Consider the following 19,525-nt stretch of genomic DNA (forward strand, 5'->3'; position numbering starts at 1 on the left):
GAAAAACACTGAAATAATGATATAAAACTATTCATACAGTTTATAATATAAAATCAAAAGATTAAATCAGGTGAAACAATTGTATAATTTTAGTGATTAAATTCAAATAAATGATAAACAAGTCAGCGTAATCAGTGGCAAATTAATTTACATGATACAATATTTAAAGTGCTAAAAAGTTTTTCCTTTGTATTCCAATGTGACTACTTTTTTGTGGTACCTTTAAATTACTTTTGGCAACTGACAAGTCCATACAGTTTTCATGGCAACGTGGTTTTCCATTGCCTCCTTCCTAGAGAAATATAACTGGGCCAATCACCTAGCTGCTTTTATTCCTAAAGCAGGACTGGAACTCACAATGTCTTTAACCACTACATCTAACTTGCACTTACATATGCATACTTAAAAATTATAAATATTTAAGATAAAAAGAAAATATTTTGACTCTAATAGTGGTTGCAAATTCCTAGATGGCTTTCAGATTTAGAGAAAATCGCAGAGAAAAGTTAAGAAAGGTAAAACATTGTTAAAGAGAAAAATTATGTTACCAGCTAAGAAAAATTAAAGAATAGAATGACCTGACATTTTGGGACAAAGGCTAAAGGCTTAAAGCTATACGTTATTTAGCAGCTTGGTCCCTGACATATTAAAAAGCTCCCCATTTTTCTGAATCGGCATATTTTATATTCTCGACATTCTGCTTCATATGTTCCCTAATTTCCTTCTTTCTTTCTTCTAACACTTGACCATGTAGAGATCTGCTTTTTTTATATCAACCAAGTGTTGATCCATAAACCTATGTATGTGAAAGGAATGGACTGGCTTGTTCACCAGGGCTGACATTGTGTGTTGAGAGAGAACTACTGACCCAAAGACACTTGGCTGGCTTATGTGCCTAAGGCAGGACTAGAACTCATAAGCTCTGGTTTCTAGCCTGGTGCCTTTACCACTAGACCAAACACACTCTCGTCATTCCCAGTTTTATTGATTGTTATTTGATTGGATTCTCATTGTCTGTTCATTACATCACTTTTCTTCTAATTAAAACTGATATTTGTGGATTGTTAAACCAATTTTTTTTCTGTTCTTAATGGGTTTTGCTTTCATTGTCTCTTCTTTATCGGTAACCAAATAATACATTAGTCTACTCACAATGTTCTATCCTTGGTTCCCAAAAGCACTTCATTCTTATGTTCCTATAGAGTTTCAAACTCTTTTTAAGAGTGATTGGTTTTATTATGGCACATATTAAAATTAAAAAAATAAACAATAAAGCAGAAATAATTTGTATTATTTCCATATTTTACTTCCACACAAAATACATTCATAAAGCAAGATACAATAGTGTAAATTTACATATTTAACTTCATTTCTGTATTGGTGCTGTGTTAAAATAAAGCTTGTTTTTCCACATCTTGCTGCACTATAACGTAGTTGTCTATATAGTTTGTCTCAAAATAGTTATATAAAAATTTGAAGTAGTTTCTCAGAATGTGTAATATTTTTGTGATCTATTAAACCATTCCATGAATGTTGGTTGTATATAAGTCACAGTTGACTTGGGAGAAAAGCCTAGTGAAAACTTTATATAATAATGTTATATTCAGTCCACAGCTCTTGAGAGAAAGTTTTACATATCATTTAAGCAATATTTAGTTCAAGCTATGGCTTCAAGCTATCTTATCTAGTTCAGGTTGGCCTTGTTCAGGTTCTATCATCCATTAAACCTTATTCCTTTTACACAGCATATTTAAGGCTTAAGTGTGGTATGGCTTCATTTGACCTATATCTGAATATACCCTATCATTGTTCCATACTTGTTCTTCACACAGTAGCAAAAAGAGAGGGGGGGGGGTTTTCTAAAATATATGTTGTAACTTATTTAATGAAAAATAAAATATTTTTGTTTGAAATATTTATGCATAGTGTTTCTTTGAGCTATCATGGGCAAAATAATATTTTCAAGAACAAAATGGTAAGAGATTGTATTAAGCTTGTAACAAATCTCTGCTCCTTAAGCTCCCTAGGGTTTTTTTTTTTAAAAAATCAGCAGGATAATTAATAAAAAGTAATTCTATCTTATTATGAGTGTTCTGTCTTTGAGATTTATTATTAAGTATTGATGGGCCATACACAATGTTTACTCAAAAAGATAGAGTGGATATAGACTTAAAGGATATATGTTAAAAGACCAGGTTTTTGAGATATAAAAAAATAAGACCAAGTTAGATCAATTCAGAATTTTTTTACACCTTTAAGCCGTACAATTCAACTTAAAAACAAACTGAAACTTTTAAAGGGAGAAATAACTATAAAAAACATACAGTAGCATGGTTGCGTAAGTGTGCACATCCTTAAACTAATACTTTGTTGAATCACTTTTTGATTTTCTAACAGCATTCAGTCTTTCAGGGTAGGAGGCTATCAGCATGGTACATCTTGCCTTGGGAATCTTTGCCCACTATTCCTTGCAAAAGCACTTCAAATCTGTCAGATTGTAAGAGGATCTCCTGTGATCAGCCCTTTTCAGGTCACCCGCACAGAATTTCAATTGGATTCATGTCTGTGCTCCGACTGGGCCATTCCAAAACTTGAATGATCTTCTGGTGAAGCAATTCTTTTTGTTGATTTGGAAGTATGTTTTGGGTCATTGTCGTGTTGAAAGATGAAATTCCTTTCCATCTTCAGCATTTTAGCAGAGGTCTGACAGTTTGTGCCAAAATGATATTTGCAACTGTTCAAAATTTCCTCCACCTTGACTAAGGCTCCAGTTCCAGCTGAATAAAAGCAGCTGTAAAACAGAATGCTGCCACCACAATGCTTGACTTTTGCACCAAACATACTTTCTGGAATTATGGCCATAAAGTTCAACCTTGGTCTCATCAGGCCATCATGCATTTTCCCACATGCTTTTGTCAGACGTGATTTAGGTTTTTGCAGGCTTGTATGTTTTTCTTTGTAGGAAAAGGCTTACGTCTTGCTACCCTATAAGAAGAACCTGGCAGATTGTTGTCACATGTAGAAATTGCCACAGTCCTTTAATGTTGCTGTAGGCTTCTTGACAGCCTCTTGGACCAGTGTTCTTGTTTTTTCATCGATTTTGGAGGGACATCCAGTTCTTGGTAATGTCACTGTTGTGACATATTTTTTTCTACTTGTTGATGACTGTCTTCACTGTGTTCTGTAGTATATTTAATGCCTGGGAAATTGTTTTATACCCGGCTTCTGACTAATATCTTCCAACAATGAGATTCCTTTGATGCTTTGTAAGCTCTTTGCAGATCATGGCTTTCACTTTAAAAGGCAACTCAATAAATGTAAGAAAAATCCCACTAGAGCAGCTGAACTTTAATTGATGGCAAATGTGTACTGACTTCTATTTTAATGCCAGTTTGAATGTGGTTGGTGTCAGGTGCAAGAAATCAGGAGCAAAGTGATTGAAATCAATATAGATTTAATGCATGCTAACACTTTCTACAAGAATCTGAACCACTAATGGTCAAAGTAACCTGACTTTAGATAAGAGTCAAGGGAATTCAAGGTGGCTGGACTTAAATCTCTTGTGGGTGGCGAAGAAACTTGAGACTGATGATGTGCTTGACATCTTCCTTGGGCTCAGCTTGGTGAGCTGCCCTTCAGTTGGTTAACTCTGAAAGCAGTCACTTTCCTCTTTGTAAGAGGGCGTGCATATTTAAGCAACCACATTATTGTAAGTTTTTTATTGTTATTTTCCCTCTAAAAGAGTTTGTTTTTCAGTGGAATTATGTATCTTATATGTTGTATTAAAGGTAGAAAAAATTCTGAAGTTATTTATCTTGCTCTTATTTTTTTACATTTGAAAACAGGGCATTCTATATCCACTGTATTAAAGAAGCAAGGCAGCCTTCCATACATTGATAAATTAAGAAATGCAAATTTTGGAGTTTTAAATGTGTACAAGTCAGAATGTTTTCTTGTTCTTCACTGTTTATGTAGATAGTCTTAGAGTGTCATCTTCAGGACAGGGTTGTTATTAGAACCAGCATAAAAAATCCAGGTTGTTCAGGTAGGAATGCATTAATAAAATGAATAAGATTGGACTTAAGTAGACTCCCCACTCTTTACTGTAATATTTAACACTTGTATAAAAATACATTCAGTTGTCTATGGTTGGTTTTAAAGGTTTGTCGAATAGTTTTGTTTGGTAGACAATGGATTCATATTTTTGTATGTGAATTATCATGTGCAATTTTGTAATATATGGAACATGATGTTAGAACTTTAAAACATAGATTTTTGTCTTAACAAATCGGCAGTCATACTTGATAAAAAATTTCATGTCTGAATAGATATGGAATGTCTCCTATCTGTAATATCCAAGACCAATGTTTTGGATCTTTCAACTAGTGTAAATGTTCACTTTTTAATCACAGGTTAAGCTTATTGTAGGGACTACCTTCTATTATGCCGTAGCTACTTAAAGGAAATATGTGCATAAGTTTGTTAGCAAGTTACTTTTTGAATAGGAGTTAGTTTCTGAAATGTGTCTAAAAATATCTCCACAACTATTGGGCTTTCTTTGTAGTTAACATTTTTCCCATTTTTTTTGTCCTGGTCTTCTCTAAGGTTCTAGGACAACACCTTTACTAAAGAGTTTCTCAGTGCAATTACTCCATCCAAAATTCAGCCTAGTGAGTTGGAATAAAGAGAACAGATCTGTTCATTTTCTAGAAAAACAGACACTGCAAAATTGAAATTTGTATGCATCTGACACATTTTGATATAATGTTCCAAGGTCAGTAAATTAGATTAAATATATGTCTAAAAAAAGAAAAGTATGGAGTGCTGTTTTCAATTTTAACGTGTTATTGTAGCACTTTAATCAATTTTTAACTTTGAACACAAGTCAGATTGCATAGTATCAATTCACAGAACTATCAACAGGGAGTGAATAAACAAATATATTTGTTGATCATGATATGAAAATAGAAATACAAATTATTGTAGAAATACAAATTATTACCTTGGACAAGGTATAGTCTTTTTTAAATAAAACCACTTTGATAAATAAGAATATTAATGTAGGTACTGATAACACACTATGTTTGTGTAGTCATTTTGATCATATTTAAAATGAAAGTTTAGTAGATGGAAACCTAAAAACAGTTTCAGAAAGTTGTGGAAGGTAAACAATGTATGCTAACAGTTCAGTGTATCATAACTACAATTATAATGTAATTGTAGCTTCAACATAGTTTGCAATTGTTATAAATTTCCTTAATAACATTGTTCAAACATAATTAATTGACTGCCATTTTTATTAAGATCTGGATCTTATTAACAGTAGAAGCATAATTTGAAAGCATATATATCATTTCCCCCACGTTTAAAAAAACATCTGCCAGTAACATGGATAGCTTGAATGTATTGTTTGAGGATGACAGTTGTAGTCCAGCACATCTAAGATCACCAAGTTGGGTAAGACTCAATTGTATCAACCTGTGCTGCAAAATACATTTGTTCTTAGAACATAGAAATATGTTCTATGTTGACAGTTAATTTTTTTAAAAAATTAATGTGATTGAAATTCTCTTTTTTTTCTGTTTTCTACCAGCACTGGTTTACTGAGCTACCTCCAGTCTTGACCTTTGAGCTCTCAAGATTTGAATTCAATCAAGCTTTGGGAAGGCCAGAAAAGATACACAACAAATTAGAATTCCCTCCGGTTTTATACCTGGACAGGTACAGCTCTTTATAGAACTTGATAGCAGGGTAATATAATTTGGGATATAATATTCAGAAAATAATAATGTAGTTGCTACAGTTAGATATAGGATTGTGACAAAATAAACTCTCCATTGTTTTTTATTCCCATTTATTGTGACAAAAATTAGAGGTTGAACATCTGGCATCTCTTTTCTATATAGGGCTTTAATCTATGATCCTAACAATTATTTTGTTAGCATGTGAAATTAAGCGTATTATACAATAGTGTGCATACTCTGTTTGGTCTTCTTTTTTTGGTAGCGGAATGTAGATTGACCTCTTCCAATAGATTATTATCCGTCCATTGGCGTCCTTTAGCATATCTGTTTGAGGTTGAAAACTCCTGAGTTCAGAGATCTTTATTTATTAAATTTGAAAGATATTCCTTGTTTTTCCTTGTGTTTTTCTCCCTTCAGTATCTCTACTGATATTGCTGTAATGTTGCTTCTTGTCTTTTCTACCAGTTTTCTGAAACTTTTTCTCAGTTCCTTTCTGAGATTTCTGTCTCGACAATTTCTGCTTTTCTGACATTCAGTTTATTTTATTTTCTTTCTTCAATGAATTGTTTCACATTCATTCTTAATGACTTCAGTTCATTCCATAATTCTGGTTCTTTATCAATGAGATTTAGGACTTTGAAATGATCCCCATGTTTTCTTTGACAATGGTGTGGGTATATGTTCAAGATCCTATTATGTAAATTACTGGCTTTATTTTTCTTCTTTAGCTTAGCTTGAAACTTCTACATGAGCAAGCAGTTTGCAATCTGTTCCATAGCCACCACCTGGTCATGTCTCGGTGCTATAGCTGAGCTTTTCTGCCTCCTTATAGCAATAATATAGTCAATTAATTTCTTATTTATGCCATCTGGTAATGTTCATATATTGAGACATTGTTTTGTATGATTGAAGACAGTATTAACTGAAGAAATTATTGGAGTGGCAGAAATTGATAACTTGTTCTCCTGTTTCATTTCATTTTCATAAGCTATACAATCCAACTACATTTTCTCCTTTTAATATTTCCAACTTTGGCATTTTAGTCTTCAGTCACAAGTAATAGATATTGCTTGCATTGTCTCCTGATTTCAAAGTGAACTTGGTCATAACACTCCTCTTCTTCTGCATCTTTGAATTGGGGCATAAACTGGGGTGATCATCATATTAAAGGGTTATCACAGAACAACATGGAATTTAGTCATTGATTGCATTGTAATCAAATACTGTTCTTGCTGTACACTTCTTAACTATAAGCAACACATTCCTTCATTGTTTTTTATATCTTTAGTAATAAATAGTGTGAAACAGTTTTTCAGACTGAAAGATTGAAACTTCTGATCAGCCCATCTCATTTTGCTATTGCCTAAGATGTCAGTTTATGTTTGTTTCATTTCACCTTTCTGTTGCACTTTCCCATGTTCATACTTCCATGTTTCTGCTTTGCAGCTTTCCTATATGCCGACATTCTGAAAGCTTTAAATCATTCATATAAACATGATTAGTATTCGGGAAGATTCTTAGCTCTTCTTCAGTATCATGTTGATTGCCATCTGACTTAAGGAACCCCATCATCCAGCATTACGTTGTTAATCATTCTATACTTTCCATGCATGTGGTTTTCTTGGTAAAATTGCAGGAATGTTTGACCATTATTTTCTGTGCAGTGTGGACTGATGCCTTTGTCATTATCTAAAGTCATAATCTGCCTTATGTCACTGCTGTCCAATATAGGTGTTTGCTTATTTTTGCTGGGCAACTAGGATGACCTCTATGTCTAGGGATGACTCCACCTGAAATACAGTATATACTCTTAGCATATACTTGTAACACTCTTACTCATCCTTCCCAGGAATACCAGCTCTACCATGATGAGAAGCACAGCAGGACTTGGGGGAGGGTTGCCTTTGTAGAGGAGGTATAATTGAACATTTCTTTACTGAAAGTAAATGCTTTCTTTTACTGAATCTTTTCTAAGGATTTTCATGATACTTTGTCATATCCTATGATTCATAAAATATCTTGTTGCTTAGGAGACTTTTGTGTTCTCTCTATGGACAATTTTTAGAATTATATAACAAGTTCCAAAATTTTGGCTGCTCATCAAAGTTTCACTGATTATGGAAGGATGAAATGCAGCTATGGTTGTATATTGTTCTTTGTGTTTTCTGTTAAGGGTGTACTTAATTGTTGGTCAATAACATAAATTTGGGTTATTTTTGTGACAATTTGTTTGGCAAAAAAAATTTAAAAAGCAAACTAGATGAATTATGAGGCTTGCATTAATTACAAGAGAACTCTAGCTTTTGTTCATCCAGTCATTGCTATGGCTTCTAATTGTATGCACTCTGGTACATAGAAATGTAATTTTTTAAAAAATATAAATCTTACAAAACTTATAAACATTTTGTAAAACTTTATTTTAAAACATAAAGAAAAATTTAAAACAAAAAAATTAATCATTCTTTTAGATGAGTAATATCTGAAAGTAAATATATTGGAGATGACGCTGGAAATAAAAGTTTTGAATCTGGATAAAGGTGAAACAATAAATAAACATGATTTTTTTACTAGTTTGCAACCTCCTTGTCATACCTCTAAAAAGCTGTTCAGAAGCAGTTGCCTTTTGCTTTAGAATATATTTCAATTTTGAACATGTGAGGGCCCCCTTTTGATCTATGTATCTATATAAAAATATTTGACCAAATGAAAATATAATGTTATCATATTTGGAAAGCAAAGAATAGACTTGAATTTCTTCACCTATTTCAATTAAGCACAGAATTCCAGAATTAAACAATGTCACTAATGGTAAGCAGAAGTGTTAAGCGCCCACATTGCTAAACTATGCCGCAGATGCAGTGCTATTTTTCTTAAAAAAAAAAAAAAAAGGTGCCGGAACTCACACACGTCATACAACCTGCCTTGCCTACCCTACAAGGTTCCATCCCAAAAAGGTGCCAGAACTCCGTTCTGGGCGTTCTATGAGAAAAAAAAAGCCCTGTGCAGATGAATCATAATTGGTTTTTTTTCTAACAGGTATATGCATAAAAACAGAGAAACTACACGAATAAAACGAGATGAAATCAAGAGATTGAAAGAATACCTCACAGTATTGCAGCAGCGATTAGAAAGGTAACATAGAACATTCTCCAATAGAATATAATAATAGAAGTTAGTTTACTGACTTTTTAAAATTTAAATTTCATATCTTATAGGTAGCTTTCTCTGCCAGACGTTATTTGTGTGTATTGTCTCTCATGAGTTTAGGCTAATTTTAATTGATGCCTCTTGGCATTAAAATAATCCAAGAGGTATCAATTAAATAATATTTTAATCCAGATTAAAAGTACTAAATGGCAGCTTCTTATCTCAAAGATTTTACTAGGCTGTAAGGCATGTATCTTGTTTGTGTTCTTTTGTAGACCTGAACTGTCCTTTCTTAGAAATCACAGTTGTGTGTGATTGATAAAATGAGTGTGTTTAGAACACTTTTAATGAGAACATTTGATATGTTTTGGCAGATATTTAAGCTATGGTTCCGGTCCTAAACGATTCCCTTTGGTAGATGTCCTACAGTATGCGCTGGAGTTTGCATCAAGTAAACCAGTATGCACATCTCCTATTGAGGATATTAGTACTAGTGCTCTTCCTAATGGTCCTCTGTCAACACATGCAATACCAAGGTAAAATTGCCTCAGACGTGTTGAATATTTTTTGTTAAATTTACAGGTAGTCCTCAACTTATGAATACAATTGAACCCAAAATTTCTGTTGTCATGTGAGACATTTGTTAAGTGACTTTTGCCCCATTTTACAACTTTTCTTGCTTCAGTTGTTAAGTGAATAACTACAATTGATAAGTCAGTAACTTGCTTATGAAGTGAATCTGGCTTCTCCAGATTGACTTTGCTTGTCAGAAGGTAACAAAAAGTGATCACATGACCTTGGGATACAGCAACAGTCATAAACATGAACCAGTTGCCAAGCATCTGAATTTTGATCACATGACCATGAGGATGCTGCAAAGATTGTAACTGTGAAAAATATTCATAAATCAATTTTTTAGTGCAATTGTAACTTTGACTGTTTACTAAATGAACTTTTGTAAGTCGAGGACTACTTGTAGTCACTAAATGTTTAAGTAATATAAACATTTCCTCATCTTGTAAAACTGATCTTGAAAACTTTTTTGTTGTATGTGCAGCCTTATGCAGTTGGTACTACCAATGGACTTGATTTACATCATAGTTAAAAAAAAGTGTCATAATATATTTTTAAACTGCAACAAAAACGGTATCACATTACTGAACATTTAATAAAATTGTTCACAATTAAAGATAATAAAGAAGTATTTTAACTTTCTTAATTTGTGAAAATTAATAACTTTATAGTGGGGATCAAAAGGATTCCAAAAACTGGAATAGTAAATGTTGAGAAAAATGAAGGATAGGGATGGAATCCCAGGAACATATTTTTAGTGTTTTTTTAAAAAAGAAAATAGCAACTGTTCTTTGTGGTTTGGATCTCGCGGAAATACACACACGCGCACACACACACACACACACACACAATTGCCACAAATATTAAGTATATTTATTGGTAGTTTAATTCTGTCAATACAATATAATCTAAATTAATTTTAATAATATTAAATAATATTTGGAAAAAATACATTGCTTTTGTTTACTCTCAATGAATTTTTCATATTCTTAACAAATGTAGCACAGCAGAACAACAGGGGCCTTCTACAGAAACACAGAGCGCATCACCTGCACAACGATCAGTTATACACAAGCCATTTACACAGTCACGGATTCCTCCCGACCTACCCATGCATCCAGCACCACGGCACATAACTGAAGAAGAGCTGTCAGTATTAGAGGGCTGTTTACACCGTTGGAGAAAAGAGGTGGAAAACGATACTAGAGGTACAAATTCAGAGTTTGCCTTAATAAAAAAAATCCAAAAGAGGGAAACTTTGAAGTCAAATATTCCTATTGTTTTCCAAAAGTATAATGAAATTGCATATAAAGAATGAAACAACATTTAGATGATGTAATAAAAAAACAACAGTATTTGAATAAAAAGTAAATTTATATAGCCACCCAGAGTTCACTGGATAAAAGGCCAGCATCTTTATAAATTAGATGGATGGGTGAGTGGATGGCTGGTTGATTAAAGATATGTGATTGATATTGAACAAGCCAGTGTTATGATACAATTTATTTACAGAAATTCAATTTTAGATAATTCACAGTAATTATTTTAGAAGATGACATTTTTTCTTCTGTTACTTTAGATTTGCAAGAAAGCATAGCTAGAATACAGAGAACAATTGAGTTAATGTATTCTGACAAATCAATGTTGCAAGTAAGTACTCTTTCTGTATAACACAACATTTATTAGTGATATACTTTGTACATGTTAAGAGTCTAAAGTAAAATGCCTGTGTTTTTGGAGATTAAGAAATGAATCTTCAGCACAAACAAGTCCTAGTCATGTACTTTCCAATCCCATTTTTTTCAAGAGATAAGAGTGATTCTCACAGTTTCAGTTTGTGTAGCTATAGTTATGTAATTTATTTTAGTTCACCATTCATAACTTGAAGTTGAACTTGTGTGGATATAAAACAGTTCTGAGCTGATATATAAAGAAAATAGTAGAGTCTAGTTAACAACAAAAGTACAAAATGTATGAATTATTCTCCAAGAATAATATTACTTATAGGCAGTCTGCTAAATTCTTATGCAGATCCAAACTGGAACATAAAAAAACAGATGTTAATAGTCTTTTTAAACATGACAATAGTCAATTCTTATGAAATACTTCAGGTATTGGTGACTGAAAGAAAATGCATGAGACATTTTTTTATCAGATATAGTTAATACCTCGTTCATGTGTTTTATATTGCCTGTTTCAGCCATTCATAATCAGTATATAAGTTCGAAGGGAGATACAATGCTCTGTATGGGAGCATAACAAAATTCTGGAAAGTCTGCAGTAGAAACATCACTATTATTGCCAAAATGTAGTTGCATAGCTTTGCATGAACAGAAAAACAAAAACATTCTTGCATTTTTATTATGACAAAGTTGCTGATACATTGTATCTTGATTTTATTTGATTTAGGTTCCTTATCGGTTACATGCGGTGTTAGTTCATGAAGGCCAGGCTAATGCAGGACATTATTGGGCATATATTTATGACAGTTATCAACAGAGGTGGATGAAGTACAACGATATCTCTGTGACAAAATCTACTTGGGAAGAGCTCGAGCGTGACTCATTTGGTGGTTATAGGAATGCAAGTGCTTATTGTTTAATGTATATCAATGATAAAGAACCACTTTTTATACAAGGTAATATATAATGTTTCTCCCTGTGTGTGAATAATTTAATATATTACAATATTCATATTACTTAACAAATCACATTATAATACTTAATATTGCTTGAGACCTAGAGAGGCAAGGAAACTATAGTTTAATCTGAACATGCCTGTCTAAATTTTTTATTGTGATTCAGTTTGAGTACTGCTGAATTGTAAATAAAGGCCTCTGTAAAAGAGAGTTTTCATTGAAAAAACCCTGTGAAGCAGGTATGTACTTGTACATTGTGAGCTGTAGGGGGAAGCAGGAGAGAAATGTCCTGTTTATTGCATTGCTTCCATTTTCTTCAATCCCTTTTCATACAGTTCCCTAAAGAACAGTTATCTACATATACTTTAGAAACTAAACCAGCTGATTTCTGGTCTAAAATTCTTGCTGAAAAATTGTTCACCTAAAGCTTTTCAAAGCATTGATAGTGAATGAATAAGAGGTTGACTAATCCACGTGCAAACTATTGTATAAATTGTATGGGTTGGCGGCCCAGTGACAAAGGAAGGGGCAGGCACCTTTATGCACACATGTGCACATACGCTAATGTGGCTGTGCATGTATGCACGTGAACAGTGCCGCAAGCATGCGCATTCCATGGGGTTGCTACCGCTGGCGCGAGGCTCATGGCTTGGCTAGTGCCAGCACAAGACTTGGCTAGTGCCAGCGCAACACTCACAGCTCACAGCTTGGCTAGCACTGGTGCAAGGGGGGGGTTGAGCATGCACATGCACTGGCCAGCTACTCATGCGGCCTGGTGGCCAAGAAGCCATGGCCAGGTGGTGGGCCACGGCCTATTGGTTGGGGACCCTGGTATAGATGGAAGGAAATAAAGAATAATATTAAATAATAGTCAAGGTTTTTTTTTTTTAAAAAAAAAAGACTAAAAAAAGGTTTAGTCTCCTCTTTACTTATAAAGTTTGAACTGTCACCTGTAGGTGAAATTCATAAAGATTGATATTCTGAATGACCTTATACATTTATCTCTTACAGAGGAATTTAACAAGGAAACTGGGCATATGATTGTTGGATTGGATACATTACCTCCTGATTTAAAAGATTTTGTTAAAGAAGACAATAAACGTTTTGAAAAAGAGTTGGAAGAATGGGATGCACAGGTTTCTCTGAAAGCTCAACAAGAAAAAATATCCCCCATGCCCAGGGTGCCTATATCACCTACTGCCCAAGGTTAGTAAGGAAAACAATTTTATAATGTTGTTTCTTTTATCAGTATTATAATTAATAATATCAAACTACAGTAGCAAACATAATCTGCTATGCCATGAATGCCCAAGAACAAGAGTGTTTCATCTGTACTTGATATATACTGATTTAAATCTACCTACACCTAATAGCAGCTAATACTTCAAATAGAACGTTCAAGTATATTTCTTTTTGCTATTAATTAAATGAAGTCCCAAGTAGATACCATGCTAACGTATTTATAATAGACTTTTTCTTTTTGTTCCCAAAAAATCATGGAGAAGATCCAGAGTATTTGGAACAACCCTCAACAGTTGATTTCTCAAAACAGTTGAAAGAAGATTCTATACGAGCAATCACAAAAGCATTTACTGAACAAGAAGATAAGAATCCTGAAACTATTATGCATATGGTGAGATCCTTAATATATATGTTCTTTAATTTTGGCTTGCATTAAAACAATCCCATTAGCTCTGTTTTAGTATTTTTACGTACAAGAGCTTCCATTTGTTTTTTCAGTCCCCTCAGAGAGTTGTTTCCTTCCCTAATTGACTGATAGAAACTGTTGTAGAAGATTGTGAACAATTATTACTTTACATTAGGTATTACTAGCTAATTATGTCACTTTATGGCAAGCTTTCAGTTTACTTATTTCTTGATTTCTTTCATCATATTTCAAGAAAAAAACTACTTTCTTGGCAAAATTTTCTTGATGAGACCAAAGTGCTGGTATCTTATTAGCAAGTAAAATAACAGCATATTTTTGTCAGATGAAATTGAAAATTGGCTTGAATTAGGCTTTTGGCAAATGTTTTAAATCTCTTCAACTTGCATATAGGCGAAAGAATTGGGAAAAATACGAGGGCAGTTCAGAAATAAACTTCCGTTTGGTTATCAATGACAGACACTCACAGATACAGAACTTTTATTATACACATTAAAAAAACTACAACATTACATTACTTTTCGACATAATCGCCATTCAAATTGAGGCACTTGTCATAACGTCTTACAAGGTTTGAAAGTTCTTAGTAGTGGTCGTTCAGTGCCAAATCTGGGCTATGGGGGGGGTGATCAAAAACATCCCAACGGAACTGCTTCAAAGTTCTTGGGTGCGTCTAGCGATGTGCAGGCGAGCATTATCATGAACCAACATCACACCTGAAGTTAGCATGCCCCGATGCTTGTTATAGATGACTCATCTGAGTTTTTGTAATGTGTCACAGTAGACTTCTGAATGGATGGTTGAACCACGCTCCATGAACTTCACTAGCAGTACTCCTTTGGCACCTTCACATTTGGCAGGATTTTCTATGGCACCATGTCCAGTGTAATGTTGGTTGGCAGGATTTTCTATGGCACCATGTCCGGTGTAGTGTTGGTTCACACTAATGCTTGTCCGCATTTCGCTAGACACCCCCAAGAAATTTTGAAGCAATTCCATTGGGATGTTTTTGATCACACCCTCCCATAGCCCAGATTTGGCACCGAGTAACTACTACTAAGGAATTTCAAAACCTTGTAAGACATTATGACTAGTGGTTCAATTTGAATGGTGGTTATGTTAAAAAATAATGTAAAGTTGTAGTTTTTTAATGTGTATAATAAAAGTTCTGTATGTGCGAGTGTCTGTCATTGATAAACAGAGGTTTATTTTAAAATTGCCTTCGTATGAGATTGATGTTTAAAGCCCTCTTATGTTGGATATGAGTACTAAGTTGTTTCTACTGTTAAAGATCATAGGAAAGTAACTAGAAAAGTGATGATTTTATTATAAGTTACAACAGAAAAAAAAATTCAGTTACTGCATAGTGATAACATAAGTGAAATTATTTTTAAGTGAAAAGAACAGGCAAGTAGATATAGTTTATTTCTATTAATTTCAAAGAGAAGAATAAGAAAAATAAATAATAAAATCATGTCCTTGGATGTTACATCCAGAAACAATTTTAGAGTTGGTCAGCTACAAAATAACTGTTGACAAAAAAGAATCTTGCCATCTTCATTATCTCAGAGCTAAAATCCAATAGCAAGTTCAGAGCCAGTAATTAATTAGGAGAGGCTACTGTGCAAGGTTAGAGAAGAAGGACTGTACAAAAGTACATGTTCCACTGACTTAGTTTCTTCAAAAGAGCACTGAGCATTGTATTGTTACATGCCTTGCATGAGTGAAAAGAAATATTAAACTTATTTTCTCATAAGATGGGGAAAATGCTGTATAAAATCAATTCTGTAATTTGCTATTTTCCTGAAGTAGCCAAGATATCACAAAAATGGAATTTGAGAATAACTTGCTTTTGGAACATATAGACTAAATGAACTGACAAGATCTTGCTGCAGATGATGATGCACTTGAAGTCAAAGTCTTATATGTCTAACTGTTGAAACAGAAAAATGTTATGTTCTTGGATTGATATTCTTACTAATATCAATTTATCGGTGCAAATGGCAAGGTGCTAGTTCCTTTGAAATTTACATTTAAAATGATTTCACATTACTTCATTTTAAAACTAATCTTATGCTTCAAAGGAAGAAGTACTGGAGGAAGTTGTATTCAAGGGGAAGGTATTTGGAAACTATAGATAAGAACAGATAAAAACTAATAAGGAAATATGGGTAGCATACTATAACAAAAGCTTCTATGTACTTTCAAATAACAAATTATAAACTAAATAATTATAAATAAAATCAGGATGGAGTTTTATTTGATTAAATTAAATTTGTTGATACAAAGTATGCTCAGAGCATCTGGAAATAGAACTGTTTATAAAATGTAGCAAAAAATAGCATACTAATGAACAGGAACATAACAGAATAACAGTTGGAAGGGACCTTGGAGGTCTTCAACATACATAAAAATTGTTCATATTCATATGGATTACAATAAGCAGGCTTGTTTGTTGTTACTAATAAAGAATGGTATAACATCATTTATTTAGGGTTATCTATTAATGATTCTGACAGAGGAGCCTGGCATGCTATGGTCCATGGAGTCCATGGGATCACGAAGAGTCAGATACAACTGACAAACAGCAATTAATTATTCTGTTTCATAAACAGTTAAGAAAAAGGAAGACAAAGCTATGTTGCTCATAGTCTGAATATGAAATATATATTACTACATACATATGGTATATTAATGATAAGTGGGAATTTTTGTTTATAAGCATTTTCATTTTAAAGTATGCATTTTTAAATGACCATTCTGACAGCCAAATTTAATAAAAAGTTTAAAACTGTAACATAAATTCTCTGATTGATTTCTCATCGTTTTGAAGAAGAAAACACAAAAACTAAAATAAACCCAGAGACCAAAACCCACAACCAAGCAAATTAACCCATCTCAGCCTTGAAAATCCATGTGCATGAAATATTACTTACGGTACTTCTTTGGTAAGACTTTTCTCCAAAAGCTTTTCATGTCCCTTTGGATGATGTGGGCTTCTTAAAATAATTTATATTATGACTTCCCTGATAAAAGGAAATAATTAAAAATTAAGAATACATATAAAATGGAGTAAGATTGATAATATTATCACTGAGACTGCAGTTTATCTGATAATTTGATAAATATGTTATCAAATTGATCTTTGTTTTCATTTATTTTTTTAATCTACAGAATTCTCATAATGACCCAATTGGAACAACTCCAAATCAAAAAGTTGTAGAAGTGACGATTCCTGATATAGGGACTTACATGGTTGAGTCAGAGGAAGGGGGGTATGATGATGAGGTATCATCTTCAACTTGGTCAGAAACTATTACATCTTTCATGTGCTATACATAGGTGTCTGATAAGCCTTCGGCATGCTTGCACATGATAGAAGTTAACTAGCTTTTGCTTTTTAACAAACTTAACTTCAGTTTGTTTTTGATATTGACCAAACCAGAAACTGCTGCTGCTTTGTTTCTAATGGCACATTTGTTTGCATGATATAAAATTAAACCTAGATTATCCATATATAAAAATTTAGAATTTGCACATTGTATTTGTGATACTATAAATCTTCCAAAAGGTGTGTCCTCACAACATTTCAATATACAAACCACAAATTCACAGTTGAGTATTATTATTATCTAAACATTTCTCACTTATAATGTTTTTGAAATATAAATAATAAAAACAATAAAGAGCTAAGGAAGACTAAACAGTTAAACATAACACATACAAAGATAAAGCTTTAGTTATTAAAGCTAAAAAGTGAATAGCCAGTTTGATACAAAAATTAAGAGTTCAGCCTAGGCTTTAAGAATCACACTCTGTTACTGTATATAAGAAGGGCCAGTCCCATGTCTCCCAAGTCATACACCAGTCACAATAGAATATGCCAAAAAAGTGATATCTTTGTCAAGTAATATGTTAGCATCCCCCAAAATTTTACCCGCAAGGTTGAAGTTTCTGTATATACCAGCTATGGCGGCCATATAGTTAAAAACTAGTATCCTTTTATATATCTAAAATCTTTTAAATCATAATCTTTTTAAGCTTTGTGTTGGTAAGTCAAAATCCTTTAAGATAGTAGTATTAACATTAACATCATTCCTGTTGATGATGTTGTTTTAAGATAGTGGTTTTTTTTTTCCTCTTCTTAATTCCCAAAACAAGGTGACTCACAAAGTGTCTTTATTCTTTCATGGAATTTACCAGATCTCTCTTAAATTATAAATTACTGGTATACATCCAAAAGTATTTAAGAAAATGAGGCTTTTGTAGATCAGGTGTCCATAAAGAGTACACAGCAGTTTTGTTCATGAAAGTAATCACCACAGTTCAGTTCCCACTCATGGAGATGTTCATAGGGACATCTAACTTTCCATAGGTTCTCTCACCTTGAAGCTCATACACTTATTGGTAGAGTGATATAGAGTCAGACTAAGAGTAGAATGATTAAAGACAACCTACACTGTGCCTCATTGTTCCCTGATACCTAATAAAAATTATTTCCCTTTAGAAGACCATTTGCATGTGCATGAAATGATAAATTAATTAATTAGACATAAATTTAAATCAGGTAAATTAAGGTGATATAACCTACAATATTGAAACCACTGAAGAAAAATCTAAACATTTGCCACTGCAGTTTGTGCATGCAGTTCTATATGATATGAGTATGTGAAGGCACATACTGACTTGAATTTATATTTTTCATTGCTCAATATATACATATATATACATATATATATGAATCTCCTATGACAGGTTATGCTGACCCCGAACATGCAAGGTATTATAATGGCTATAGGTAAAGCCACGCATATATATGACAGGTGTGGGCCAGAAGCAGGGTTCTTTCAGGTACAATCAATATTCTCAATTTTTCATTTTCTGACTGTTTTTGTTCTTTAATTTATTCTTTGAATTTTTAGTTTGTTTACATTTAAATGTATTTTGTTGAAATTTCATCTTCTGTAATTGGTAGTATTTATTAATGCAATTTTTACTTTTCCTTGAGAGCAGTAAAATTGGAAACCTCAGTACAAATTTCAGTAAGTGGACAAATGATACAGCTTAAGAATTAATACCCTAATTCAGATATTCACTGGTAATAATAGTTTAAATAATAGGAGTTTGTTTTTAATGTGATTATTTTAATACTATTTTTAAACTTTCAAGGCCATTAAAAAAGTAGGCCGCATATACAGTATATTTACTAAATAAGAAAAAAGAGGGGTTTGGTGGTTATCTAGTAAACTATGCACAGAAAATTGATGAAATTACACATGATATTAGTACATTTACTCACTAGGAGAAACAATTATTATGCTATAAAGTTAAGTTCTTTAAACATAACCACACATAGACTTGCTTTCTATTATAAATGTCTCCCATTTCTTTTCTCAATTTTTTTATTAGGCACATAGATCTGTCAATAGATTAATAAATATATCAATCTTTATTGCTTGAATTACATTATACATCTGTCCTAGCACAAGTAACAACTGATAAGATTTTTTTTCTCTTTTCTTTCTGCTGATACCAAACATAGAAATACATATATGTAAAATGCAAAATATACAAACTGTTTTGATCGAAAAACAGATGTGGGTTTAGATCATTCTGAAAGTTAAGTGCAAAATTGCTTGTTGATGTATCTTAAAGTAGAATTCAACATTCCTGTAACATGATAGAATTCATATTCTTCTTGTAACTATGGAACCTAAATAAAGAAAATTATATTAGAGATAGCCAAAGAAATTAATA

General features: G+C 32.8%; 1 protein-coding gene across 6 annotated transcripts in view; it reads left to right on the plus strand.

The window, feature by feature from the left end:
* Window positions 1–19,525, plus strand: part of USP25 (ubiquitin specific peptidase 25) — a 61,539-nt gene that overhangs the window by 34,291 nt on the left and 7,723 nt on the right. Inside the window, exons 11-20 of one of the 6 annotated variants that reach the window (XM_039337248.1) lie at window positions 5,594–5,721; window positions 8,781–8,876; window positions 9,266–9,427; window positions 10,467–10,672; window positions 11,044–11,114; window positions 11,874–12,102; window positions 13,114–13,308; window positions 13,605–13,735; window positions 16,943–17,056; window positions 18,524–18,619. In XM_039337248.1, the coding sequence (XP_039193182.1) occupies window positions 5,594–5,721; window positions 8,781–8,876; window positions 9,266–9,427; window positions 10,467–10,672; window positions 11,044–11,114; window positions 11,874–12,102; window positions 13,114–13,308; window positions 13,605–13,735; window positions 16,943–17,056; window positions 18,524–18,619 (1,428 nt within the window). The remainder of the gene's footprint in view (window positions 1–5,593; window positions 5,722–8,780; window positions 8,877–9,265; window positions 9,428–10,466; window positions 10,673–11,043; window positions 11,115–11,873; window positions 12,103–13,113; window positions 13,309–13,604; window positions 13,736–16,942; window positions 17,057–18,523; window positions 18,620–19,525) is intronic. The other 5 variants (XM_039337249.1, XM_039337250.1, XM_039337252.1 and 2 more) reach the window with 5 other exon arrangements.

This window comes from Crotalus tigris, unplaced genomic scaffold (assembly GCF_016545835.1).
Source record: "Crotalus tigris isolate CLP2741 ecotype Arizona unplaced genomic scaffold, ASM1654583v1 scf7180000017672.2133156, whole genome shotgun sequence".
Taxonomy (NCBI): domain Eukaryota; kingdom Metazoa; phylum Chordata; class Lepidosauria; order Squamata; family Viperidae; genus Crotalus; species Crotalus tigris.